General features: G+C 45.7%; 1 protein-coding gene across 1 annotated transcript in view; it reads left to right on the top strand.

Moving 5' to 3' along the window:
* The window catches only part of LOC109996752 (golgin subfamily B member 1-like), a 39,118-nt gene extending 12,902 nt beyond the window's left edge, over window positions 1–26,216 (top strand). Inside the window, exons 15-30 of the mRNA XM_065952569.1 lie at window positions 1,752–1,858; window positions 3,362–3,485; window positions 5,039–5,172; window positions 6,735–6,844; window positions 7,500–7,668; window positions 7,759–7,863; window positions 8,024–14,326; window positions 14,369–19,489; window positions 20,536–20,642; window positions 21,604–21,640; window positions 21,748–21,897; window positions 22,169–22,291; window positions 22,412–22,509; window positions 22,705–22,797; window positions 22,949–23,063; window positions 23,832–26,216. Coding sequence (XP_065808641.1) covers window positions 1,752–1,858; window positions 3,362–3,485; window positions 5,039–5,172; window positions 6,735–6,844; window positions 7,500–7,668; window positions 7,759–7,863; window positions 8,024–14,326; window positions 14,369–19,489; window positions 20,536–20,642; window positions 21,604–21,640; window positions 21,748–21,897; window positions 22,169–22,291; window positions 22,412–22,509; window positions 22,705–22,797; window positions 22,949–23,063; window positions 23,832–23,990 — 13,055 coding nt within the window. The 3' untranslated portion in view covers window positions 23,991–26,216. The remainder of the gene's footprint in view (window positions 1–1,751; window positions 1,859–3,361; window positions 3,486–5,038; window positions 5,173–6,734; window positions 6,845–7,499; window positions 7,669–7,758; window positions 7,864–8,023; window positions 14,327–14,368; window positions 19,490–20,535; window positions 20,643–21,603; window positions 21,641–21,747; window positions 21,898–22,168; window positions 22,292–22,411; window positions 22,510–22,704; window positions 22,798–22,948; window positions 23,064–23,831) is intronic.
* The last annotated feature ends 288 nt before the right edge of the window (window positions 26,217–26,504 follow it).

Raw genomic sequence — 26,504 nt, 5'->3', positions numbered from 1 at the left:
GTGGTTCAGATAGAAGTGATTGTACCCGACCTAAAAAGCCTCTGCATGTTTCTAATAAGCTCCACGAGCAGAAACGTGCTCAAACTAGGATCAATATTGGAGATGCTTTTGAAAAATGGAGAGAGGTTAGAACACAGAAAGGTTTACAGACCAGAGCTGGATAAACACTGAAGCTTCAGTGTCCACCACATGGCAACCTGAGCATTGACTCAGAGAGGAGGGCGAGGGGAGACGGCTCTCTACAATGTTTAGAATTTGGACAGCAGTACCCATTTTAAACACTAGGTGTCAGAGTTACATATTGCTCCTTTAAACTGAGTTGCTCTGATGTGATTTTCCGGGTGACAAAGGCAGATATGCTTTATGAATGAGCCGGGCGCTCTCAGAGTTTGTGCTCATCAGTGACCTTTAAATTCACCAACATAAATCTGACTTCTGTCCGGGTCGACCTGCTCTCTTCAGCTTTTCTCGTGCTTGCAGCAGACTCAGCATGTATTTGCTGGCATTAAGGCCCCAAAATATAAAAAAAGTAAATAGTGTCCATGTTTTAAAACCTGTAACACCCCTTTAAATAAATTCTGCCTCAAGGTATTCCCAGGCATACAAAAGAGGAGAAAGTTTCTGAATACAGCAGGTCTGACTTTTTTTTTAGGTTTCCTGTTCTTGTTTCACGAGTATCACTTATTGTTCTCTCGTTCTTACATCTTCTGTAAGCCTCGCTGCTGCTGTGGTCACTGTAGTTTAAAACGTCCTGCAAGAAGCAGACTGGAGCTGTCCTGCTTCACATTTGTTTTTTCTTCCCACCTGATTAGTTGCATGTTCTAAATCATTACACTGTTTTTATAACATTGTGATTTTCTGTATGCTTAGTCCTTTTTTAAATGGAGCCTACTTCTGCTTATCCACTGCTGCTCAACCCTCTTCTTCTCTTTCTGCCCGACTCCCTGCTTCGAGCTGCTCCCCCCTTTTCCCCCTCCCTTCACATCAAAATCAGCCTGTTGTCACAAAACAGATGGGAACACGTTTTGTTCATACTAATCAATCTGGCCTTTTCCCTGCTTGCATCCTTTGCTGCTAAATGAAAACTGAAAGAAACCGAGGAAGAAACCCCCCCCTCCCCTCAGATCTGCACCTGCCCCGAGTTGCTCTAAATAACTCTCTGGTCTCCCTGTTGAACACAAACGATGGTGACTCATGAAAAGCAGGCCCTCTCCTTCCTCCCACTGCCACTTTTACTTCCCTTCTCCCACATGTTTGAATGCTGTTATCCTTTGCTATGCAAATTAAGTGTGCATGGCTCTGACCAGAATGTTGCTTTTCAAGTGTTTCTCAGGTCCACGACGCTCATACAAATAAAGAGGTTCTCACATATTCGTAGTTTAAGTCTTCTGCTTCCTCCACACCTGATTCTCTCCCTCCCTGTCCCCGATGCTTCTTGCTCTACTCGTCTCTGCTGTCACCTTTTCAAGATCTGTTTTCTGTGTTGCAAAGTCAGTTGTTTTGGTGTTTAAAGTGCCTCATCTCTCATATCATGAAAACCATCACCACCAACACACTCATCTGTTCTCCATACACACCACCCTGTCCTCAAAAACACGTCTTCTTCCGCGCCTCCGTCATTTCTTCTTACCCATTTCAATCCCCCCCTCCCATCCATAAACACATCTTCAATCCAACAAAACCGTCCCCCTTTCCCTGTGGCACAAAACTGATTGAGGATGACTGGTTCTTTCCTGGCTGCTCCGATCCAGCTCTGGCCTCTCGGCAGCAGGAGTTGGAGGAGGAGCTGGCTCAAGCCCGGGGGCTCGGCCACCACAGGGCCAAGAAGATGACAGCTCCGGCCCAGAGAAGCCTGCAGGTGGGTGGACACGCTGACGTTACTGACGCTGTGCTCGGGTTATACCAGAATATTCCAGAGATTTGTTCAATTCTTAAATGTTTCTAACGGTCTAGCATTGTCTACATATGCTGACTGAACTACTGAAAAGCAAATCAAATATCAGGAGAAAACATGAAAACGATCTATACGACTCTTGTACTGGTATTAGCAGCAGCTTTACACCCTCATATACACGAGTTCGATTAGTTTGTCCTGATATCAGCTCAGTTCCCGCCTCTACTTAACTTTGATTGGTCGTTGAGGGAGAGGTGACATTGACAAGTGCGGGGATGTTCTATTATCCCGATCCACCGCCAAAATTTTGAACAACGCTAACTAGAGGTCTCCGTATCAGGATAACAACCAGGATCTGATAACTCCACCTTATCTGATTACGAGATCTGCTTCTGAACAATCCAGTTTTAAGATGTAATCGTATCTGGTATCTCTAATCCTGGTGGATTTCTTCAGAGCAAACAAAGCATTCAGTATCGTCAGGCTCTAAGTGCTCAGATCGATTACAGCAGCGGTTTTTCACAGAATACCACCGCAGAGAATATTTCACTCTTCGAGTACCACCATTACGGCGAACATTGAAAAACATTAGCGTGGGGCTACTTAACTACATATAGCGCTCTCAAGAACTGCCCTCAATGTAGTGCTTTGCCTCTGGTCACTTCCTGTCAGCACCTGTGTGTCCAATCAGACTCAAAGCTGATCGTTTGCTCTTACTGACATTGTTCCCTTTTTTTTTCTAGATCCGTGCTTGTGTTGTTCTTACTCTCTGATGTACGTCGCTTTGGATTAAAGCGTCTGCTAAGTGAATTGTAGAATTGTAGAATATGTAGTTTACACAGGACGGACAGCCATTTTATTCCTGATATGCATATTATTTGTTATTAACCGCACACCACGCACTGCGGCCTGGGCTCATTCTCTGTGCCGCTCCAAAAGAATCCAAACTGGATGTTGAACTCGAGGCATTTTTTCTTACTGTTTAGCATTGTGTGTTGCTAGCTGGTGCTGATACGCCACTGGCTGTGCTATCGGCGCCTCTTGCACGTGTGCTGGGTTCTCTGTCGTCGACTTCACTTCCTGTTTTGCTGCTCAATGAATCCGTCGCACAATATCGTATCGAGCCGCAAATGCAAATAATTTTAAGCGTCATATTTGCCTCTTCCGCTTGCCATCACAGCTTTGCTTGTCAACTAATGGATTTGAACATTGAAAAATAAAAAAATGGAAGACTCCCAGAGTGCCACAAGAGGGATTCCGCATACCACCATTGGTACTGGTACCACAGTTTGAGAAGGAATGTATTAGAGGATTATAAAAGTTGATGGGCGATATTTGGGGAAATAGATAAAGAATACAATTCCACTTTCGTGTCAGCTGCAGTGAGCTGACTCAGGAGGATTATCTTTCTACCTTAGAGGACCTGATGCTTTAAAAAACTGTCTCTGCCTTGTTTTAAACCTGCAGGAGGACTTTGAGTTTGACGGACACGCCACGTTCCAGGACCCGCGGAGCCCCTCTGAGAGCACGACCCCAATGGAGGGAGAGAACATGGGAGGTTGGTGGCCCGAGTTCAGTTCTCCTGACACAGGTGTGAAACCCGCTGGACAGTTTACCCCGGCATGCACACGGTCATCCGCACTTTACTTTTGGGAAACTTCAGTTGCCTTTTGGGTTGAGTTTTTCGTAGTTTTCACTGTAACACCCCAAACTTTATTTTATTAACGATGGTTGGTTTTGTCTGTGTGTTATTATTTTTCCATCTAACCTGCAGACGTTTTTGAATGTCACACCTGGTGCATCTGTATTTGGGTTTCATCTGTGGGACAAACCTCTGACATTCAGCTCGTTGTGCTGCAGCGAACTGAATTTAAGATCCTCTCAAAGTTGATCAAAAAGCACACCAGGATGTTTTTTTAAGTTCCTCACTCATTCATCAGTTTGAAGTATTTGGACTCGTGCATGCTGGTTGAGCTGGCTAGTGTTTGTTGGGTTCAATCCACTGAATGCACTGAACGTTTGTCAGATTGTATAAAATGTAGGAGGCCAGACCCGATCTGTGGTAAGTTTTATTTTTTAATTGTCATTTTTTGCATGCTCTCCTCTTCTTCCTCTCATCCTGTGTTGGCTTCTTCCGCTTCTTCTTGTTGTAAAACCTGAAAAAGTACATCAGCATTTGTTTGAGAACAGATCCAAAAACGATAAAAAATGATGTCATAATTAAGAAGTTTTGCTTTGAACAGAAAAAACTGACTGATGTACTTTTGTGGTTTAAATCTGGAAAGACTTTGAATTTGCATTTCCCCGCCGCTCTTTGAATCTTTAACTGTGTAAAATAAAAAAAATTAATCGTCCTATGCTGCAAAGAAATCTGATTTTCTCTAAAGGCCCCGACACACCAGTGAGCGGTCGTCGCCCTAGTTTTTGCGTCGCTACCCGTCTGCCTTTTTTCAGCTGATTCAACATTTTTAATAGGTGGTCGGTGAGATGAATCACTCTGATTGGCTGTTCGGATGTTTCATTTCTCTCCAGCTCTTGTCACAGGTTCAGTAAAGCCCCTTGAGCATGCCGCTGTAGTATCCATGCTTTCACCCTTTAGTGCGGTTTCTCCTTATTTGTCTCCGCCGCCTCTTCTTTTCTTTTTCCACTAGAAGACCAAGGGCTGACAACAACGACAGCGCCATTTTCAACTTTTTATCAGACATTATTCTCCATTAGTAGACTACCTGTAATACAAGTGGTGACCGACAGCGGTTTGAAAATGGTCTTCTCGTATCATAACGGACTACCTCCCCCTGCTGGCATGTGGAGTTATTTCCTCTCACACATGAGCAGAACGTACGTGGTGGTTGGCGGTTGGCTGTAGTCTTTGCGGTGTGTTCAAGTGCAACTTTTTGAACCAAGACAAAGTCGGCCTTCGTCGCCACTATTTCTTAGCCGTCTGCTTGGTGTGTCAGGGCCTGAAGACTTTGTGTCCCACTGATTCAGCTTTCCATCAGATGTGTAGTGGGATGATACTGAATTTAAAGAAGTAGTGGGGATAGTTTCTCAGTCCCTCTTCCCCCTTGTAGTCTTGATTTGTTCCTGACTTTTCTCCGTTCATGGCACATCTTTAATACAAATCCTCTTTCCTGATGACTGCAGATGGTTTGCGTTCGGTTGTGGAGGAGCTGGAGCTGGAGAGGAACCAGCTTCAGGAACAGATCCTGAGCCTGGAGGAGCGCTGCCAAGACCTGGAGGATCGACTGCAGCTGCAGGCTCGCATCGAGTCGTTACAGGTAACGCCATGATACACACAGCCACACCCAGAATCACACACTTCCTCATAGAGGCAGAGACCAATGGAACCTGAAGTTTCTCAGTTCTTATCCAGAGGTGGGTTCAGACCAAAAGCAACACATTTCTCTTTTTTTTGCACAGCATATCTTGTAATATCTTGTAAATAGAAATTCATCTTAACTTTACATGTCTGATAATTTACATCATCAGTAACCCAACAATGTGACGACCTCAAAGAGGGGAGTGTTTACCAACAAATTCAAAACATAACAAGTCTCCAGCAGTTTTTATTTTCAGCTTTTATTTTAAACAGGATCATGTTAAAAGTAGCCCCCGTCGTCACCTGTCAGAGCTCCATTTTCAAAGGTGAAAAAACACAAACAAACAAGTATTTTACCTGAACTTTAACCTTCTTGCAGACATCTCTGACAATAAATTCAGACGTCTCACAAAACTGCATCATGATGCAGCTATTTCAGCATCATTTCAACACATTTATTGCCACTAAATCACAAAAAAAGTGTTGATCTTCCAGATTTATCCACAATTCCAGATTTTTTCTTTTCTTTAAAAGATTTATTTAGAGACAGGATGGTGGATAGATTCAGAAATCTGTGAGAGAGAGAGAGTAGAAAATGACATGCAGGGGAGGAGTCGCGGGTTGGATTTGAGCTTTGAGTTCTAAAGCCTCTGTACATGGGGGGGCAAGCAAACCAACCTCCAGGCCAAAGGCGACCCTGGAATTCCAAGTCTGTTTTTTTTACCATAAAAGTCGACCAATGAGACTTGAAGTGTCCATAAAAGTGTTTTTAAACCATGGACTACACCTGGATGTGCCGCCCAGTCATATTTAAAGAGGACATAGTAGGCTATATTATCCGTCTGTTTTTATTCGTATAAAATCGACATCTAAAATCCATAAACCAGTGGACCTAATGCACATGCTCTAACAAACACTCTGATGGAGTTACCTGGCAGCTGAGAAACACTGGTGGATGTAAACATTTGCAGTTTGAGTTTAAGAAACAGAAACAACCTCATGGACCGAGTTTCAAAATGGCTCCACTTTTGGTCTGAACACACCAGCATGAGTTACTTACTGAAACATAACAATGAGTGAACTTGCATGTTTCCCCCCCTCCTTTGGAAAACTGGGATTTTGTAACCAAGCCTTCTAACACAGGTGACGTTTGATGTAGATGAAGATGAGCCGCCGTTTTGGGTCTCTCAGGTGTGTTGGGCCTCTCGTGTTTGTGTGCGCTGGAGAGCAGCTCTGGCGGTGACGGCTAACGGTGTGGTGTGCTTGTCTTAAAACACGTTCTGTTTTATTTTGAATGTTCTGTCGCAGACCTCCTGGGTGTCCAAAAATCACACGTCACAGGTGAACTCGGAAATTTTCAAAAGTTTTTTTTACTTCCAAAAAACTGGGGTGGAAATGAGTCACAGCTTCTCCAGCGGGTCTGCTGTCGTCCACGTCTGTGTGCAGTGTGGGTGTTTCTTTCTGAAGCCGTGCAGATCTTAATCCTCGGGTTTTGATCTCTGCTTTTTCTGCACGCCACAGAACGAGTCGGACAAACTGCAGAGCCAACTGGCCAGCATCCGAAGTCAACAGAGCAGAGATGCAGAGAAGCATCAGCTGCTGGTGAGCAGCCTCAACGAACAGCTCAAAGGGTAAGCGTTTCTATCACAGCTGATTACAAAGTTATTCTTCAACCTGTGTTTCTTTTTTTACATTGCTACTACAATCACTTTCTGAGGAATTATGAGGGTCTTTTATTTTTACAGTTTGGAGGTCAAAGGTCAGTTTTATTGAAAGTCAGTCGTGGAGTTTTTCTTCTACCTCATAATCACTCCTCTTTTCAGAATATGACTTTAGTTTTCTATTTTGGCTCCTGATTGTATAATATAATAGATTGTTATACTCTTTAGAGCAGGGGTGGGCCACATGCGGCCCCCATCAACCCTCAATGTGGCCCTCAGATAAATTTTTACACATCAATTAATTGGAAACACAACAAGAAATTATGACAAAATCTGCCATGAAATCATGAAAACCAGTAACATGATGATATTAGATCACTGGTATATGTTGAGTTAAATTTCAGACATAATTGATTTTAATCGTTTTTATGTATGCAGTTTGGCCCCTTGGCAGTGAGAGTTAAATGAATGTGGCCCTTGCTGTAACCAAAGTTGCCCTCCCCTGCTTTAGAGCATTGAATGATCACGTTAAAGAACTTCTGAAGCCGTGCACCACCAGCTGGACTCTGAGGTCCTCTAATCATCTTTGATTAAACTGAGCACATTTTATCCGTGTTCTTTTCAGACTGAGTGACACACAAGAGTGTCTGGAGAGTTCTCTCATTGAGAAGGAGAACACGTTGGCCAAGACGTCGGAGAAGCTGGAGCTCATCAGCAGCCTCCGAGAGTCTCTGAGTGACAAAGAAGTTCAATACAAAGAAGTGTCGGACAAACTTCTTCACACGGAGCACACTGTGAGTTCTTCTTCCCTTTTCTGTTTTTTTATTTTTTGTTTTTTTGTTTTGTTAATTTTTTTTTCTTTTACATTTTGTTTCTTTCTGCAGCTCGAGAATGTTTCTAAGAAATGCAGCAGCTCGGAGAAACGGTGCTCTGAGTTGAAGACAGAAGTTGTGGACTTGACGCAGAAGCTGAACACGCTGAAGGAGAAGGTGAGCTCCTTTTTCTACTAGCTTGGTTTTTATGTGCTTTTTTTTCCTAACTTATTTTAGGCAGGTATTTTTGTCCACATATCAAACCCGGTTTAAGTTTAACAGTGAGGTTGTGGTCTCTTATTTCACTGATCATTCTTCTTTACTTCCTGTTTCTCAGGCACAAAAGCAGGAAGTGACCATCGAGACATTACAAAGTGACCTCGATCAGACGAACGAGGAGCTGGACAAACTGAACACCGCCTACTTGCAGGAGCGAGCGCAACTCATCCACGATCTCCAGAGCTGCGAGCGGGAAATCGACAGTCTGAAAGATATTCTCATTGAAAAGGACAAGGAGATTTCCACCCTCTCTGGCAACATGGCGGAGTACGCAGAGCAGATCGCGGTGCTGAAGCAGGAGATCAAACTGAAAGACGAGCACCTGGTTCACGTGGAAACGGCACTGAGTAAAGCAGAACAGGAGGCCAGGATTATGAGGGAGTCGCAGAGTTCAGACCAGCAAGCCTTGGACAGCAAGATGACGGAGCTGATCGAGAACCTGAAGCATGCTGAGACCGAGTTGGTCAAGGCCAAAGAGGAAGGAGAGTCTAAAGGGACTGAGGTGGATCATCTGATCCAGCAGACGGAGGACGACAAGAAGACGATTCAGGAGCTTCGAGGGGAGGTCCAGAAACATCTTGTGAGCCACCGTAATCACCTCTCTGAATGTGAATCTCACATAACTGCACTGAAGGAGCAGCTGAATGTCTCCACCCAAAAGCTGCAGGAGTCAGAGGGGCTCATTTTGCAGCTCGAGGAGAGAAGTTCAAGCAGTGAGCAACTGCAGCAACATCTGAATGATAAAGAGCAGGCACATGAGAAAGAGCTGAAATCTCTCAAGGATGAGCAGAACAAGCTTCTTGTACAGGTGGAAAAGTACGACAATGAAATGCAGACGTTGTCCAAACAATTAGAGGAGCAGGTACAGAGCAAGGAGCAGGTCAAGAAGGACATGCAAGAGAAACTGGAAACCATAACATCTCTGGAAAACCGACTGAAGGAAACTGACAAAGAGCTGCAGGTCCGGGATTCAGAAAAGGAGAAGCTGAGCAAAGAGCTTCAAAGTAAATCTGACAATGTCTCCAAACTCAAGAATGTATTAAAAAACATAAAGACCGAGAAGGCTCAGCTGCAGGACAAACAAACGGCGCTGAAAAAGGAGCTGGAGCTGCAGAAGCAGAATGTAAATCAACTGAAAGAAAAGGTTCAATCCGCCTCTGAACTGAGCGCCAGTCTGGAGAATCAAGTGCAATGCCTTAAAAAAGAGAAGGAGAAACTTGAACTGGAAGTTAGTGAAAGTGTTAAAACGATGTCAGACGTGACAGCTGAGAAAGATTCCCTGCTAGCCAGATTATCTACATTGGAAACCCAGCAAACACAAAACAATGGGATCATCGACGGGCTGCAGAAAGACAAAGAGGAACTGACTGCTCAAACTCAGGAGTTAAACCGAGTTCTTGAGCAGAGCACACACTCAAACTCTGAGATTCTCCTGGAAAAAACAAACGAATGTAGTCACCTGAAGCAGTCACTTAGGGACAGAGAGGAGGCGGCGACTCAGCTGCAGGAGCGAGTGCAGAACTTGACTTTGAAGATGGAGCAGCTCCAGCATGACGCGGCAGATAAAGAGCAGACCGTCAGAGATCTGCGAGTGCAAACAGAGGCACAACAAAACGAGCAAAGACAACTTCAGGAAACGCTCTCGCTGCTGCGAGAGCAGGACAGCGGTCTGAAGTCCGGGCTAACTAAGATGGACGCAGCGTTGAAAGAGAAGCAGGAGGAAATATCACACCAGAAAAATCTAGTGTCAGAGCTACAAGCAGAAACGGGATTACTCAAAGAGGAACGCTCACAACTTCAGCAGCAGATAAAAGAGAGGGAAGAAGTGGTGCAGGATGTGAAGCAGCAGTGTGACGGACACAAAGAGGAGCTCGATGAGAAAAATAAGATGATTAAGTCTCTGTGCGGTCAAATCGCAGCGATCGAGGAAAACTCCAGAAAGCTTGAGTCTGAAGCAGAGCTGAGGCGGGCAGAGGCGGCTCGCTTACACAGCCAAATCCAAGCGCTGAGCGAGGACAACAACCAGCTTCGTGCTGCTTGTGAATCCAGAGAAAAAGAGATTTCTCAGCAGACGCAGGCTCTGTCAGACCTCCATGGACAGCTTCAAGTCACCCTTGAGCAGAACTCCAGTTTTAGTGTAAAGATTAGCAGCCTGACAGAAGCGAATCAGAAACTACAAGAGGATTTAGCCGAGAATGTGAAATCTGTTTCTGAACTCACCAGAGAGAGAGGTTTACTCCAAGAGCAAAAATCTGGGCTTGAAATTAAAAACGCAGAGGATCATAAAACAATCGAAGGTCTGCTTAAGGAGAAGGAAACACTCACGTTTGCAGCTGAGGAGTTAAAAAAGATCCTCAAGGAAAGTGAAGAGTCGAACTCTGCAGGTTTGCTTGAGAAGACGAGTGAATGTGCAACTCTTTCAAAAACATTACAGGAGAGAGAGGAAGAACTTCAAAGTGTTAAAGAGCACATGGAAGGCTTGAAACTCCAAGTCGGTCAACTCAACGTGTCTCTGAAGGAGAAAGAACAAACAGTGTCACATCAGAGTTCCCAGCTTGAAGCTCAGCAGAACCAACTGCTGCAACTTCAGGACACCGTCTCCATGCTTCAGGAGCAAGGATCTGTCCTCAAGCCGGCGCTGATGGAGAAAGACGCGATGCTTCAGCAGAAATCAGAGGAGTGTAGCGTGTTACTGAACGAGGCCATGCAGCACAAAGGTCTCTTATCACGGATGCAGAGCGAGGTGGAATCTCTCCGCCAAGAGTGTTTGGAGAAAACACAGCAGATGGAGCAGCGAGCGCAGGCTTTGAAGGATGTCAGCACGGAGCTGCAGAGCCACAAAGAGGAGCTGAATAAAAGAAACGAGTCAGTGATTTCACTCAGCAGTCAGCTCGGGGCCATGAATGAGAACTCTGCAGAGATGGAGGGTGAACTAAACGACCTAAAGGCTGCAGTGCAGAAACTCACAACAGAAAACCATCAGCTGACACAAGAAGACGAGCAGAGGAAAGTAGACATCGTCGATTTTAAAGATAACATTCAAGCACTGAATGAGCAGAACACAAGATTTAAATGTGAGCTCCAGAAAACGATCACTGAGCTGTCCAAGGTACAGAAAGAAGGAGAAGAACTCAAAGAGGAACTCAGGGTGATGCACGCAGAGAAGGAGACTCTTCATTTGACCATGCAGGGTCGAGACGGTTCCCTGAAACAGCAGGAGGATTTCATCCAGCAGCTCAACAGCAGGATTGTCGAGCAGGAGGAGCTGATTAAACAGAAAAGTGCACAAGTGTCAGAGCTGGAAGATTCAGTGCGTAAACTCAGAGGTCAAGTTGACAGCCTGACGTCAGAGTCGTCACAACTGAAAAATACTTTAGAGAAAAAGGAGGAGTCAAGTCTTGAATATCAAAGTCATTCGTTAGCCACAGCTGAAAATCTCAATTCAAATCTGAAAGCCAAAGAGGCCGAGTGTGAGAGCTTAAAAGAACGGGTTTCACACCTCGAAGAATCGCTCACAAAGCTCAACGACTCCCTCCATACACAGAAATCTGAGGCTGAGCATCTGAGTAAGACTCTGGAAGAGAAAGATGCATCTCTTTTAGACCAATCCATGTCTCTCCAGGATGTTCAGAGAAGAGCGGACGAGGCTTTGCTCTTCAAATCCCAGTTCATGGAGAGCACAGAGCTGGTGTCGCAGCTCCAGAGTCAGATTCAGTTACTGTCCACCGAGTCTGAAAACCTCAAGGGGTCGGCGGAGGAAACGCAAAGTGCCTTTAACAACCTTCAAGAGAAATACGCAGCTAACTTGGAGGAGCTGCAAGATGTGAGGAAGCAGCTGTCCCAAAGGACTGATGAGGTGTCAAACCTTCGGAAGTTATTGGATGATACAAATACAGAACATGAGACTGCAAAGAGCGCCGTAGAAACTCTGAGGAATGAGTTATCTGAGATCCATCACAAACTTCAAACGACTGAAGAGCTAAACTCGAGTCTGTCAAAGGAGAAGGATGAAGCTTTGGCTTCTCATCAAAAGAGCGTGTCTCTGCTGACGGTCGAAATAGAAAGACTCAAATCTCAGCATCTTCAAGTCGTGGCGCAAATGAACGCCCTGACAGAAAACCTCGAGCAGAGAGAAATGGCGCTCCACGCAATCAACAGCCAGTACACGTCTCAGGCCAAACACACGACTCAGCTGGTCTCAGAAATGCAGAAACTCGAGGAGCAAAATAAGAGACTGAACAAGGAGATCAGCTCGTCCAAGCAAGAGCATCAGAAGCTACTTACAGCCGTCAGGAAGGAAAACACACATCTGCAAGAGGAAGTGAGGAAAGTCCGTGAGGAGAAGGAGGAGTTAGAAAGAAGACATCACGAAGCACAGTCATCACAGGTTCAAATGGAGCAGCACTCCAGCAGCATGAATGAAACGATGGAGAAAATGATGTCGGAGAGGGAGAGCCTGCGAGCAAAGGTTAGTGCCAAAGACGAAGAACTCTCTGAGTTAAAAGACACCATTCAGAAGGTAGAGCAGATTCTGCAGGACTCTGAGAAAGAGTGGCTGCTAGTCCTGGATAGAGAGAAGCAGGATAAGAGTTTCCTCGCAGAGCAGTTAAAAAGTGTTGAGAATGAAATGAAATCTAAAGATGTCAGAGTTCACGCTTTGAAGCAAGACTTGGACGGTTTGCAGGAGAAGCTGGCTGAGGCGTCCTCTGCCATTAGACATGGTTCTGATCAGTTGAGCGCTAAAGAGTCTGAGGCCTCAGCGTCCAGGATTCAGCTGGAGAGGGTTTTAGCTTCTGTCCAGGAGAAGGATAATATCAATAGTGATTTACAAAAGGCTTTAAGAGCCGCAGAACAGGAGTTACACAAACTTTTATCTTTTAGCAAAGACTCCTCTGTCTCGACAATGATCACGTCTGAAAGTGCAGCAGAAAAATCCTCTTTGCAGGATATGATAAAACAGTTACAAGAAGGGCATCAGTGTGAGGTAGAGGCTTTGAAAACCGAGCTGAATAAAACAGTGACACAGCTACAAGAGACAGAGGAAACACTCAGTGCAGGACAGAGGAATAACGAGGAGAAGGGTGAAAAAGTTTATCTTTTCCAAGAGATGGTAGAACATCTGCAGACGCAGCTCAGCGCTGAATCAGAGAGAGTCAAAGAGGCGTCAGTCCAACTGTCTTCTCTACGCAGAGAGCTGACAGCAAAAGAAGAGCAGGTTGACTGCATGAGCGTTCAAATAAGTCAGCAGAAGGAGTTACTTGCAGGACTTAGTCAGCAGCTAAGGGATAAAGATGCATCCATTGCCCAAGTCATGGAGGCGGCCTCCAATGAGAGGATGAAACTCGATGAGGAGAACACTGCCCTGAAAGCTCAGATGGAACAGCTGGAACAAGACCACAAGATCTCCACGAAGAGGCTTGAAGAGGTGTCACAGCAGTTAGAGGAACATACATCACACTCTCAAAGTGAAATGGAGACCAAGAACTCGGAGACGCTCGAGCTGATGAAAGAGAACGCCGACCTGAAGAGCGAACTATCGAAGGTCTCCAAAGAAAAAGACGGGACCAAGAAGAAGCTGCAAGCTGCTCTCCTAGTGAGAAAAGATCTGTTGAAGAAAATAGAGCGATATGAAAGTGAGAGAGAAGAGAATGAACACGATAAAAGTGAAGTCTCTCTTTTAGAAGATAAAGTACAGGAAGTTTCAAATCAAGCGCAAGAATCTGCAAAAATGTTTGAAGATAAGGTTTCTCTGCTGGAACAGAAGATTCTTGAGAAGGAGGAAGAGATGATCAAACTCAAAACAGAAAGTGAAAGAATAGTTGATCACTTACAGGCTGAGAAACGTACTCTGCAAGAAACTTTGCTTAAAAACGAAGGGTGTTTGTCTGAAGCTCTGCAAACTGTGACTGAGAGGAGCTCTCTCCTGGAGCAGTTGCAGTCCAGTGCTGCCGAGAAGGACGAGGCTCACGAGCGGGACAGACACATCTGGATGCAGAAAGTAGAAGAGCTTCAAAATGAAATGAAGACATGCAAAGAGGAGTTACAGGACAAATCCACGAGCGCAGACGCTGCTGTAGATCTAGAAAACAAGCTTGCAAAGATGAAGCTTGAGAAGGCGACGCTGCAGAAAAAGGCTCAGGCCGCCTTGCTGGCACGCAAAGAGACAATGAAGAAAGCTCAAGAAAATGAAAAGAAATTAACTCAAGAGCTGAATGAGCTGAAGGACGACTACAAGGCGCTTCTGGAACAACGCTGTCAGCAGACCAACGAGCTAAACGCCGTCCAGTTGAACTTCGACGAGACGCTACGAGAGCTGGAGGATCTCCGTCACACCTATCTGTCGGAGCGAGACGAACTGGACGCTCTGAGGCAGCTTGTTGAGGAGAGGGATAAAGCTCTGCAGGATCTGAAGATGTCCCTGGCTGAGAAGGAGAGTCAGTGCCATTCTCTAGCTGACTTACAAACCGAACTGGAAAATGTTAAATCCAGAAATGAGAGCATGTCTCTGGAGATGGCGAGTCAGTCTGAGACCCTGTTGGTCGTGGAGCACAGAGCAGAGGATTGGAAATCAAAAGTTCTCATGATGGAGGATGACTTAGAGAAAGCTTGCGCTGAATTAAAAGAGAAAACTGAAGAAGTGGAGAAATACAAGGAGACGATTAAACATGCCGAGCTAAAGATCCACGAAGAGAAGCAAGCTTTATTTAATGAAAGAAACGCGTTGGAGACGCAGCTTGGCATCTCTCAGTCGGCACTGGAGGAACATGAAGAGAAAAACCGACTTTTGACGGAAGAGAACAAAGCGCTCGTGGAGAAAAGGACTCGGATGGAAGTGGAACTGGAGGCGGCAGCTGCTTCGCTCTCGCAGAAGTCCTCGGAGGTTGTGAGCATCCAGAAGACTTTAGCAGAAACACAACAGCAGCTCAGTGAGGACAAAATAGTTTTATCAAAGGAGCGTGAGGAAGCACAACTGCAGAGCACTGAGAGACTGCAGAATTTGTTGATGCAGGAGAAAGAGAACGCTCTGAGTGTAATCGATAAACTCAGAGAGGAGGTGAGCACTCTGAGGAGGCAGCTGAAAGAGGCGGAGAATGTAAATGAGCAGCTGCATCAAAGGAAACAAGACGACGTTAACAAAGAAGACGACGTCTGTTTGTCTTGTAAATGTGCTGAAAACTTTGAAGTGAAGCTCAAGGAGAGGGACAATGCCTTGTTAATATCTCAGGCTCAAGTTTCAGAAAAGGAGGAACTGATTGCTGCACTTGAACTGCAATTACAGCAGCAAATCAAAGTCCATGAAAAGGCCATTGACAGGATGGGAAAAGAGGCAGATGAGCTTCAGAAATCTCAAGGAAACGGCTCCAAGACGACTGGGCAGGACAGCCAGAGCAAAATCGCTCTCCTCACCAGGAGACTTCAGGCAGCTTTGCTTTCAAGGAAAGAGCTCCTGAAAGAAAATGCATCACTTAAGGAAGACATAGAAAAGCTCTCGGCCACACAGGAAGCTAAAGAAGCAGAGTTTAGTTCTCTGGAATCATCTCTTTCAAAGTTAAAACAACACAAAATGGACCTGGAGAACAGGGTGTTGTCTCTAAGTAAGGAAAAAGACGAGCTCAGCTGTGAAGCCGATGGCATCTGCAACGATAACCGCAGTCTTTCAGCAGCATGTGAGAGTTTGAAACTAACCATAGAAAACATCACCCAGCAGAAAGAAGCATTCTCCTGCCAGCTTGAATCTCTGAAGGACTCTCAAACGGACGAGCTCTCCAAGTGGAAGTCCAGGCACGCCGAGCTGAAGCAAGAATACGAGTCTCTTCTACAGGCGTATGAAAATGTTAGCAGCGAGATGGACAAGATGAGGCAGCTTTTGGAGGGGGCCAAAAGAGACAGACAGGAAGCTCTCCGAAAAGTCCACAAACATGACAGTGAGACGGAGGCTCTGGAGAAACAGGTGAAAGAGATGGAGGAGGAAAACGGGAGGATCAAAGAGAGGATGCATAAATTCTCCAAAGACAAGCGGCAAAAGATTGAAGAGCTGGAGGAGGAGAATCGGAAACTCAGAGAGGAACTGAATGAACTTGAAGAAAACCACAAAGTGTCGATGTGCAAACTGAGCGATACCAATCAACAACTGGAGGCTGATATTTGCAAACTGAAAGAGTCCTCAGAGCGTCTAACGGAGAAACTCGCTGAACTGCAGGATGAAAATAACCAGCTGGCAGGAAAAGTTGAAGAAGCGACCTGTTCGTTGGAGAAGAAGGACTTGGAATCAACGTACACATGTAACATGCAGCTGAAACTCGATGAAGCACTCGGTTTGAATAACTCACTGACCGCACAGATTGAAGCCCAGAAAACTGAACTGGGTGCTCAGTTTGAAATCAACAATCTGCTGCAAAAGGAGAAACAAAATCTTTCTGAAAGGATTGAGAATATACAGACTGATCACGATCTGCAGTTGGGAAAGAAAGATGACGTCATTAAAGAGCTGAAAGACGTAATCAACAAACACAGCCAAGAGACGATCAGCCTGAATGAGAAGGTGAGGATCTTGGAGGACGACAAGTCTCTCCTGCAGGAGGAGCTCGAAAATGTTCAGGAGACTTCAGACAAGGTGAAAAATGAAAACGAGTATTTGGAGACTGTGATCCTGAAGAACTCTGAGAAGATCGACGAACTGACCGAGTCGATAGCTTTGCTGCAAACCCAAAAGACGCAGCTGTCGTCTCAGTTAGCAGCAAGCGAGGAGACGAGCAGCCGAGTTCGTCAGGAAAAGGAGAAGGAACAGCTTAAATTAGTGCGGGAGTTTGAGGAGAAACTCAAGTCGGTCCAGAGAGGCAACGAGGGCTCCAACAACGTGAAGATGGAGCTGAGAGAGCTGCTCAAAGAGAAGCACCAGGAGATCAATCTGTTACAGCAGAACTGCATCCAATACCAGGAGGTGATTTTAGATCTTGAGAGTTCTTTGAAGACCTTGCACTCGGCGTGTGAACAGCTGGAGAAAGAACTCAAGAAAAGCTCAGAGAAAATATCCGTTTTAGAGGAGAGAGGTAAAGAAGTTGAAACCGAGTTGGTCAAGCACAAAAAGCTCCTCCAGGAAGCCAGCGAGAAGATCCTGAGTGTTGAGAGTGAACGAGACCAGCTGGCTCTGGTTGTTTCACAGGAAAGTAAAAGGTCTAAGGAACAGTGGATGGAGGAAACTAAATCACGACAAATTAAAGAAGAGAAACAAGCTAATACCTACATGGAGAATCAGCTTGTGCTCCAGCAGCAGATAGAGGACCTCAGGGACCTAAAAGACAAAGAGAGTCAGAGAGTAAACGAACTGAGGCAGGAGCTGGACTCTCAGGATCTTCAGATAAATACTCTAAAGAGAGCAGCAGAGACCAATGAGGCCAAGCTGTCGGCTTTATCCGCCGCTCCCCAGGGTGCAGAGGCCACCAAACTGTGGAACGATCTGTTCCAAAAGACGTTACACGAGAAGGACAACCAGCTGCTGGAGCAGGGTTTCGTGATCAAGCGGTTCCTCGAGGACATGAGGGCGAAAGACAAAGAGGTGAACGAGCTCCGAGTGACCAAGTCGAGACTGGAGAGGACACTCAACGAATACTCGATCGCTGCAGCAGCACAGCAGAGACAGCTGTTTGTCATGAGTGCAAGTAACGCTGAATATAGTGAAACTGTGGAACTTCTGGCTGTGCAGGTAAAGGAGCTAAGTGCTCACGCTGATAGAACAGAACAGGATAAAAACACTCTGAGCAGACGGCTTGCCGACAAAGAAGATGTGATGTCCCGAATGCAGCTGAATCTCCAGCAAACGGAGAAGCTAAATGCAGACTCAGACGCTCAGCTGCTCCTTCTACAGACTAAAACTGACCAGCTGCAGGCTGACTTCGAGAAGCAGGAGGGGATTTCTCTGCAACTAAAAACTCTCCTGCAGAGCAAAGATACTGAGATCTCCTCCCTGCTGTCTTCTAGAGACGGACAGATGTCCGGATATCTGGAACAACTCCACGCTAATTATGGCAAGCAGGTTGCGGTGTACGAGGACCGGTTAGCATCTTCACGCTACCAACGAGAAAAGGCCGACAAAGAGCTGCGGGCGCTGGAAGCCAAGGTGAAAAGTTTGCAGATCACAGTGAACCGGTCTGTGCAGGAGAAGGAGCAGACGGCTGCTCAGATGGACTCCCTGAAGAACTCGATGGTGTCTCTACAGAGCGAACGTGAGCGACTGGTGTCAGAATACAGAATACTTGAAGCAAAGAGTCAGCTGGGTTTAACGGGTAAAGACGGCTCTGCTGACGGTGAAGGCGGTGCCACTAAAGGCCTTAAACATGAAATCAGGAAACTGTTGCATCAAATGGACGATCTGAACTCGGAGAACGCTATGCTCAGGGCACAACTGGTCCGTTACAGAGAGGACCTGAATCAGGTCTTATCCCTGAAGGACAACCAACTAAGGGGGCTGCTGAAGAAGCAGCAGGATGTCATCAAAAATCTTGAAAACCAAAAAGCTTCAGCTGAACAGCAGGAAAGAGAGTCTCGGCGTGAACTCCAAAAGGAGGAAGAAGAAAGCAGTGGTCAGAAAGCGGAGATTTCTAAACTCAAAGCTCAGGTTTCAACACAAGAAACTCAAATATTAACTCTGAAGAAGGAGAGAGCCATGACGGATGAGGGCAGGGTGATTGGTGATTTGCAGGATGCGGTGGCGGCAAAAGCAGCTGAATGTTTTGACCTCCAGCAGAAGATTCTCTGCCAGAAAACACTAACCGATGAGCTCAAGGGAAAAATGAAGCTGTTGGAAAATGAAACGGAGAAGACACTGGCTGAAGCTGAGGACAAATACAACAGTGAGCTGGACACTTTTGAGCGCGAGGTGCAGGTGATGAGGAACGAGCGAGAGACGGCCGATCAGAGGGTGGCAGAGCTCGCTAAAGACCTCGTTGACATGGAGCAGCAGTTGTCAGTGGCTCAGACACAGAGCAAAGAATCAAGAGCTCAGAATGAGTCTCTGTGCAAAGCCATGGTTGCTCTGCAGGATGACAGAGACCAGCTCATAGAAGACTTCAAGACCCTGAGGAACAGATACGATGAAGAACTCAGAGAGACTCAGGCAGCCCTGATTAAGGTCGAGCGCAGTCTGCAGGACGCCATCTCTGACTTGGCGATGGTCGCCAAGGAGAGGGACATCCTCGTTCATAAATCGAAAGCTTTAGAGAGCAAAGACGCTCCAGCAGAGCTGAACAGGTTGATGGACGAGCTGTCAAAGGCTTTGTCGGAGAAGGAGAGGGAACTGAAGCAGGTCGTGCAGGAAAACAACTCTTACAGCCGGCAGCTGTCAGCCTTCTCCAGATCCATGGCCAGCCTCCAAAACGATCGGGACAGACTGATGGACGAGCTAAGTGGAGCCAAAAGAGCGGTTGAGTCCAGACAAGGGTCGAGCCCAGAGAGCGTCACCTCCATGAGTGAGCAGAAGTCGAAAGGAAGCGGCGTCCGTGCCCTCAAGAAAGAGAGAGACGGGCCGGTAAGTCATCAGCTGTGTTGAGTTTGGCTGTTGCCTGCGCTTCCTCTCGGTGCTGTGTTTGATTCTGTGGAGAGCATGCAGGGTCAAGTCTCATCTTTGTTTTTGGTTTTGTATCAGTGCTTGGACTTGCATGGTGTTTCTGTTGGGATGCACTCATCTTCACCGTCTGAAGATAGTTCTCTTTATTAATGTCGTCAACAATGTCCATACTTTGATACTTTTCGATACCTCATGTCGAAGATGAAACAACAACAGTTATTTTAATAAATCATTGTATCGAAAATTACCAAACCTTATTAATTTCAAAGGACAGTTACTTGTGAATCCAATAGAAATTGCAAGTAAACTCCTTTTTTTCTGTGATTCAAAACAAGAAATTATCCAAACTGGGTGTCTAAAACTTCAACTTTTTGTTTCTGTGATATCCAAGCAGACATAGGTCAAAGTTTAAAGGTCACATATTGTTTTAAATCCTCTTCACCATGTTTCTCCAACACTAATGTGTCTCTAGTCTGCCTACAAACCCCCCAATGAGAAAAGTCCATCCTCTCCGTCTTTTGCCCGCTCCACTTTTCAGAAAATGTGTGCTCAAACAGGCCGTTTGGAGATTTTCCCTTCATGACATCACAAAGGGCAGTAACCCCTCCCCCAGGTGGGTGACTCTCCCACAGCTAGGTGTTTGTTCTGCCCTCTGAGTCTGCCTTCTCACCGTAAACAATAGGACATGGAGCGAGAAAGCCCGAGACACCCAAGCTCTTCCAGAGAGGGGGCGTGGTCAGACACAGCTCATTTACATTTAAAGGTACAGACACAGAAACAGCCTGTTCTGAGCAGGGCTGAAATAGAGGGGTTTATAGGCATGATCAAATACAGGAGCAGAGTGGATTTAGAACAAGGAACTTCACAGACATGTTTTGAGGAGCTTTGAGACGTATTTACACTGGTTGAAGAGGAGGATAATATGTGACCTTTAAAATTCTGTTACCATGACAACCCTCATCTTTATGACTGATGACCTCTTTGGCTTTTATTTTATGTCTTTGCAGGAGACGAGGCAGATGATGGATGAACCTCAGCAAACAGTGAAGGAGGTGAAAACTCAGAAATTGCCACATGAAACAGAAATCTACCAGGAGGAAGCAGCAGAGCTGAGGTAACAATAGACTCATTAACTTTTAAGCCCCGGTGTCCACCTAGTGTTTTCCTGAGTGCCAGCTGCTTATTTTTCGATTCTAGAGAGCGTTTGCAGCAGCAGGCGGTTCTCCAGAGAAATTACGCAGCGTCTTTTTGTGCAGTCGCTCCGACCGTTTTTAAAAAGGCACTGTTGACGTCACCGGCGCTCTTCACGTAGTGATGTCATGTATGACACTCCCTGTGTTTTAGTCTCCTACTGTTCGTGCCCTGTACCCACATCCTCCTCGCTCCGTGTCCAGAAAAAGTCGGAGGTCAAGCATCCTCCTAAAAAGGTGGCATGCACCCTAGTAACAATTAAAGCGTTTATAATGTCCCAAACTACAAAAATCACCTGCTGTGTTCATGTAGTCAGTTTGTGTCCTTTCTTGGAATATAAACTTAATGCTGTCGCCATTGACGCCGTAATTGTGATGCGATTAACGTCCGAAATGTAGGCATTTGTTTTTTATAAATCGCGTGCAACTTTGTCCTCTACCAGCGACTGTAGTTCTCGCAGTGAAGGAAAAAAGTCACCGCAGCAACTTTGACGGGCTCACTTCAGTTCCTTTATCGTGGTTAAGTTAATGTTGCAACTTTTGATCTACCAGAAGTTACTTGTATTCTTTCAAAATAAAAGAATCTTAAAAATACTCTAAATAGGAAGTAAAGTTCCCTTAACTCAAACAAGAACAAAATACAAAATAAAAGCATCACAGAAAGTGATTTAAAGTGCAAGACAATGGAATTTCAAACGATTAAAAATATGATGAATCATGATTAACTATCAAAATTTTAGCAACTAAAAAAAATAAATAGTTTGCCAGCCCTTGTAATAGTTTATTGCAGACTTCAGCCATGTGAATATGCACCTGACAAAGACTAAATAATAGTTGATTTGTACATTTTTGCTTTTGAAGCTGAAGGTTTTTTCTCTCCTGCAGGTCTGAAAGAGAGCAGCCGGACACGCTGCAGGTCAAGGTAATAAATAAATATTTATTTTTATCGCTGTTTGATCATTGGTAGTAACTTTTCCATTATAACTAAATATGAATCTATTGTTTGATCAAAATGTTCCCTCCATCCAGCAGGAAACAGCTGTCTTGGCAGGACACAGTGGAGCAGACGAGCTGGTGGGTCGTCTGGAGGCTGAGAGGAGCCAGCTCCACGGCTCCCTGCAGCGCTGTGTGTACGAGATCCAACAAAGAGACCAGTACTTACTGCAGCTCAACACCAAGGTATCAGACAGATCCGCCTGCGTGCAGCCTTATTGTCTTTGTGTTTGCTGTTTGTGCCGCTGATAGGTTGGCGGTTTAGACACAAAGTGAAGCTCTCTCTGAGATGTTTCCACTTCATGTGTGATGTGGGAAGTGTTTGATTATGCAACATGCTATAAACTAACAGAGCTCCTGGTCAGATTACATTTCAGTCCATTAATTATCCACTTTTTCTCCTCAACGAATGAAAGAACTTAAAGAGAACAAACTCTCTTCCCTCTCCTCCCTCCAGCTGCAGCAGTCAATGGAGGAGAAAGGTGCGGTTGCGGCTCAGCTGAGGGCCGTTTCACAAACCCTGAGGGACACCCAGACCCACTGCCACTGGCTGGAAGGCCAAGTCCAAAGTCAGGCTCAGGTAAATGATCCTGAACACGAACATGTCACCCCTTGCTTCTCCCTTCTCCAATTTGGTGAAATGATTTTACCCCAAAAAAACAGTAAATTAAAGTCTGTAATACTGTCTCCCCACCACTAGGGGTCAGTATATGCTGAGGTTGCACCTGGAGCCCCCCAGGAGAAGAGCAACGACTCCATGATGGCTGAAACATCTGAAGCCCATCAACTCCGAGAGAGGTGAGGAGACAAGTTGTGTCTGTTTCTACACAGATGTCTGTAAAGTGTTCTTTAAGTTTGCTTACAAACATTTATCTGTGCGTGCGTGCGTGCGTGCGTGCGTGCGTGCGTGCGTGCGTGCGTGCGTGCGTGCGTGCGTGCGTGCGTGCGTGCGTGCGTGCGTGTGCGCGTGTGTGTGTGTGTGTGTGTGTTCAGGATGCTTGAGTTGGAGCAGAGTCTGGCAGATGAGAGAGCGCGGAGAGAGACAGCTGAGGAGGCTCTGCGACTCGCTGAGGACAGAGTGAAGAGGTGAGGGCTAAATTTACACACACACACACACACACACACACACACACACACACACTCACACACACACACACACACACACACACACACACACACACATACACACACACATAAATTCAACAGCACAGGAGTCTGAATATGTTTGTCGTTGCAGTGTTGGTTCCAGTCTGTCCAGAGACAGCCAGAGAGACTTCAGTATAGAGATGGAAACAGAAGAGGAGTGGGACGCTCTCAGTCTGAACCCAAACCAGCCGCTCATCACACGGAAGGTAATCACAGACGACACAGGACTCTATTCATAAATCTTAAGTTATATATCATGTCATCACTACCCGTGTAAAAATAGTCCATAAACAAGGAGATTGTTTGTAAGGATGTCCACACTACTTCTTTTAAAACAGGATCTCTGTGTAGATCAGTGGTTCTCAACTCGTCTCGCCTCAGGACCCACCACCAACCCCTCACTGACAAATAGCGACACAAATGTCAGATTTTTTTTTTTTTAATATTGATTTTGTGCCTTTAATGGAAAGATAGGACAGTGGATAGAGTCGGAAATCAGGGAAAGAGAGAGAGTGGAGAATGACATGCGGGAAAGGAGCCACAGGTCGGATTTGAACCTGGGCTACCCGCTTGGAGGACTACAGCCTCCATACATGGGACGCGCGCTTTAACCACTGCGCCACCAGAGCCCCAAATTTCTGATATTTTTTAACCAATCAGAGTCATTTAATAATAAATGGTGCCGTTTGCAGTTTCCGTCAAATGTTTTGCACCACAGACGTTGCACAACATCGAACACAAGCAGGAAACTGAATTAAACAAACGTGTTTGGCACATGCTCACGACCCTCTGAAAAACATCCCCGACCCTCCAGTTGAGAACCACTGTTGTAGACGACGGGGTTAACCTCCGTTTCAGAGCCAGTCTCTGTCCACTCTGGATACTCACAACAAACTCAGAGGGAGTTTAAGGTCAGGAAGTCTTTACTTCTTGTTTCTGATCCTGTTTCTGACACTCTGCTGTCTGTTCTGCAGGTCAAAGGGGGCGTGGTCCTCTGCCGCCGCTGGCTCAGGGGGCGGAGCATGTACTTCTCCAGGCTGCTGACGAGCCGCGCCCGCTCTCGATATTTCTTCCTGGGCTACTTACTCACGATCCACGTGCTCGTCTTCATGTGCCTCACTGGTGCGCTGTAACCAGGTCACGCTGAGAACAGACGCTAAACGTTGAAGGTCGAGATCGGTTCCTATCTGTGACAGAAAACACGGTTAAAAGACTGACACCTACACAGTAACTGGAGAGGCTGCTTTTAAATCTCCGTTCTGACACTACAGCGTTATTTGGAATCCTCCACCAGATTTTATTTATTTTTGTCTTTAATCGTCAGAATGAACTCGTCAGTTAATGCTCACTCGCAGGTTTCTTTCTCTAAATGTTCAATCAAAGCCTTAAAAGCGTGATTCTTTTCCTGCCGTTTCATCGGCATGTTGTCGACGGAGACGAGGGTTTCAGAAAATCCACTTGGAGTCTATGGAGTAGAGAAGAGGAGGAAAGGAAATGAGGAAGTCCACTCTTTTATATGAAATCCTAAGAAGGTTCAGAAAGCCATATCTGTTCTTAAACTCGACCGGATGAGTCCAGTTTAGGATCTCATGCTAACGAGGTTCAAACATGCAAACATCTTAAAAATGTTCTGTTACCATAACCAGCGCTGGAGACGCCTCTGACACTGGAGCTGGTTTCTGCACCGATCCAATACCAATAGAGCCAACACACTGGGGCTTTGTATGCCTTCATTTTAGAGATAGGAGGGTGGATAGAAACCTGGGAGGGACAGAAAGGGGAATGACATGCACAATGTCAGGATTCGAACCCAGGCCACCAACTCTAAGGACTTTAGCTTCTGTACATGGGATGGGCGCTTACCGCTAGGCTACCGGTGCCCCAATCCAACACATTTTTAACCCCAGACTAAATCAACTGATTTTGTTCTTTGCTTTTCATTGTTCCCTTTATCGGAGAGGACAACTGAGGGGAGACAGGAAATGTTGGGAAGGATAGAGTCGGGGGTGACATGCAGTTAAGGGTCAAGGTCGATTCGAACCCACAGGCACTGCAACGAGGACTACAGCCCCCGTACATGATAGCTGTACGATCTAATAAAGGCAAAAATGACCCTAAAAAGATTGTTTTTAAGACTTTAAAGTCAGGCAACGCAACAATGAAAGCAACACTTTAGAATTCAAACAGAGTGGGTTATGATGTGTGCACCATGTACGGAGGCAATAGTTCACGGGTTCAAATGTGACCTTGGCTCTTCGCTGCATGCCCCCCCCCCCCCCCCACTCTCTGCTCCCAGCACTTCCTGTTTCTCTTCATCTGTCCTCTCCAATCAAGGCATAAGATCTTTAAAAAAAAAAGTCAGGGTCAGTGAACGCTGTTATACTTAAAGTCTCACACTGGTATCGGATCGGTGGCCCAGAGGGGCGTAAAATGATATTGGAACATTTTCAATCCTCCTCTCATTAAACGATGTCACCAGCTGCTCTTTTTCTCCCCCCGCCCGCCTGGTCTCATACTTTGCACATAATCGCGATGCTGGGTTCAAACTATGCACTGATTCTCTTTAAAACGTGTAAATAATCATCTCATAGAACACTTCTACACCTCTCCCACTCCCTCCTGTTCCCTTTAACTGTAAAGCCAAAGGTGTGTGTGTGTGTGTGTGTGTGTGTGTGTGTGTGTGTGTGTGTGTGTGTGTGTGTGTGTGTGTGTGTGTGTGTGTGTGTGTGTGTGTGTGTGTGTGTGTGTGTGTGTGTGTGTGTGTGTGTGTTCTCACCTCGGCTCTCATGCCTGTTTAAACACAGTGAGAGACAACGGCTTCCAAATACCCTTAAATCTTTATTGGTGTGTGTTGGCGTGCAGAAGAGATCAGAGTGTGTTTAAGGGTTCCTGTATTTATTAGTGCATCGATCATGGACTGTATGTTTGTATATACACATTTCTATCCTGTCTGCTTGATGACTGTACATTTCTTTTTGATTGTTTAAAAAATGTGACGGGTAAGAGGCGGGATTGTCACGGTGGCGGGTCAATTAACAGGCCAAAGAAAAGTCGCCTCTTGGCCCGATAATCGATCCATTTGCGTAGAAATCCTCGCTTGTTGATGGTACTCTGTCCTGATGATGTGTACATAAAGGACGACACGATGAACTGAATCTATTTATGAAAAAGATAGACTACTGATGAATTGTTCAGATGGCATATTTTCTCTGCTGCCGCTATTTTTAAGAGCGAGTGACGCCGTCGGCCTTCAGATGACGCGAGGCTGAACTCTGTGCAATACTGTGTCGGTGAAGGGAACCCTTTCAGGTCCTCCTTCAACATCTCCAGAGAATTTAATAAAAAGCTTAACAAACGTTTCCTCCTCTAAATCTTTGTGTGTTTCTTTAAAGAGGACATATTCTCCCCCATCTCCACCTTTTCAAGCAGTCCCCTGTGGTCTAAATGAAATATCTGTGCTGTGCTTTGGTCAAAATATAACATGAATCAAGCACCAGAGGAGGTTTGTGACCCTGTATAAACCAGCTCTCTCAGAACACTCCGTTTTGGTGTGTGTGTCTCTTTAAATGAAATGAGCCCCCCCCTGAGTTTTCCCCGTAGACATCACTCCTCTGTAGCGAGAATAAAACTGGTGGACTTGTGCAAAA

This window comes from Labrus bergylta, chromosome 3, assembly GCF_963930695.1.
Source record: "Labrus bergylta chromosome 3, fLabBer1.1, whole genome shotgun sequence".
Classification (NCBI taxonomy): domain Eukaryota; kingdom Metazoa; phylum Chordata; class Actinopteri; order Labriformes; family Labridae; genus Labrus; species Labrus bergylta.
This window is presented reverse-complemented; position numbering and strand designations above follow the sequence as displayed.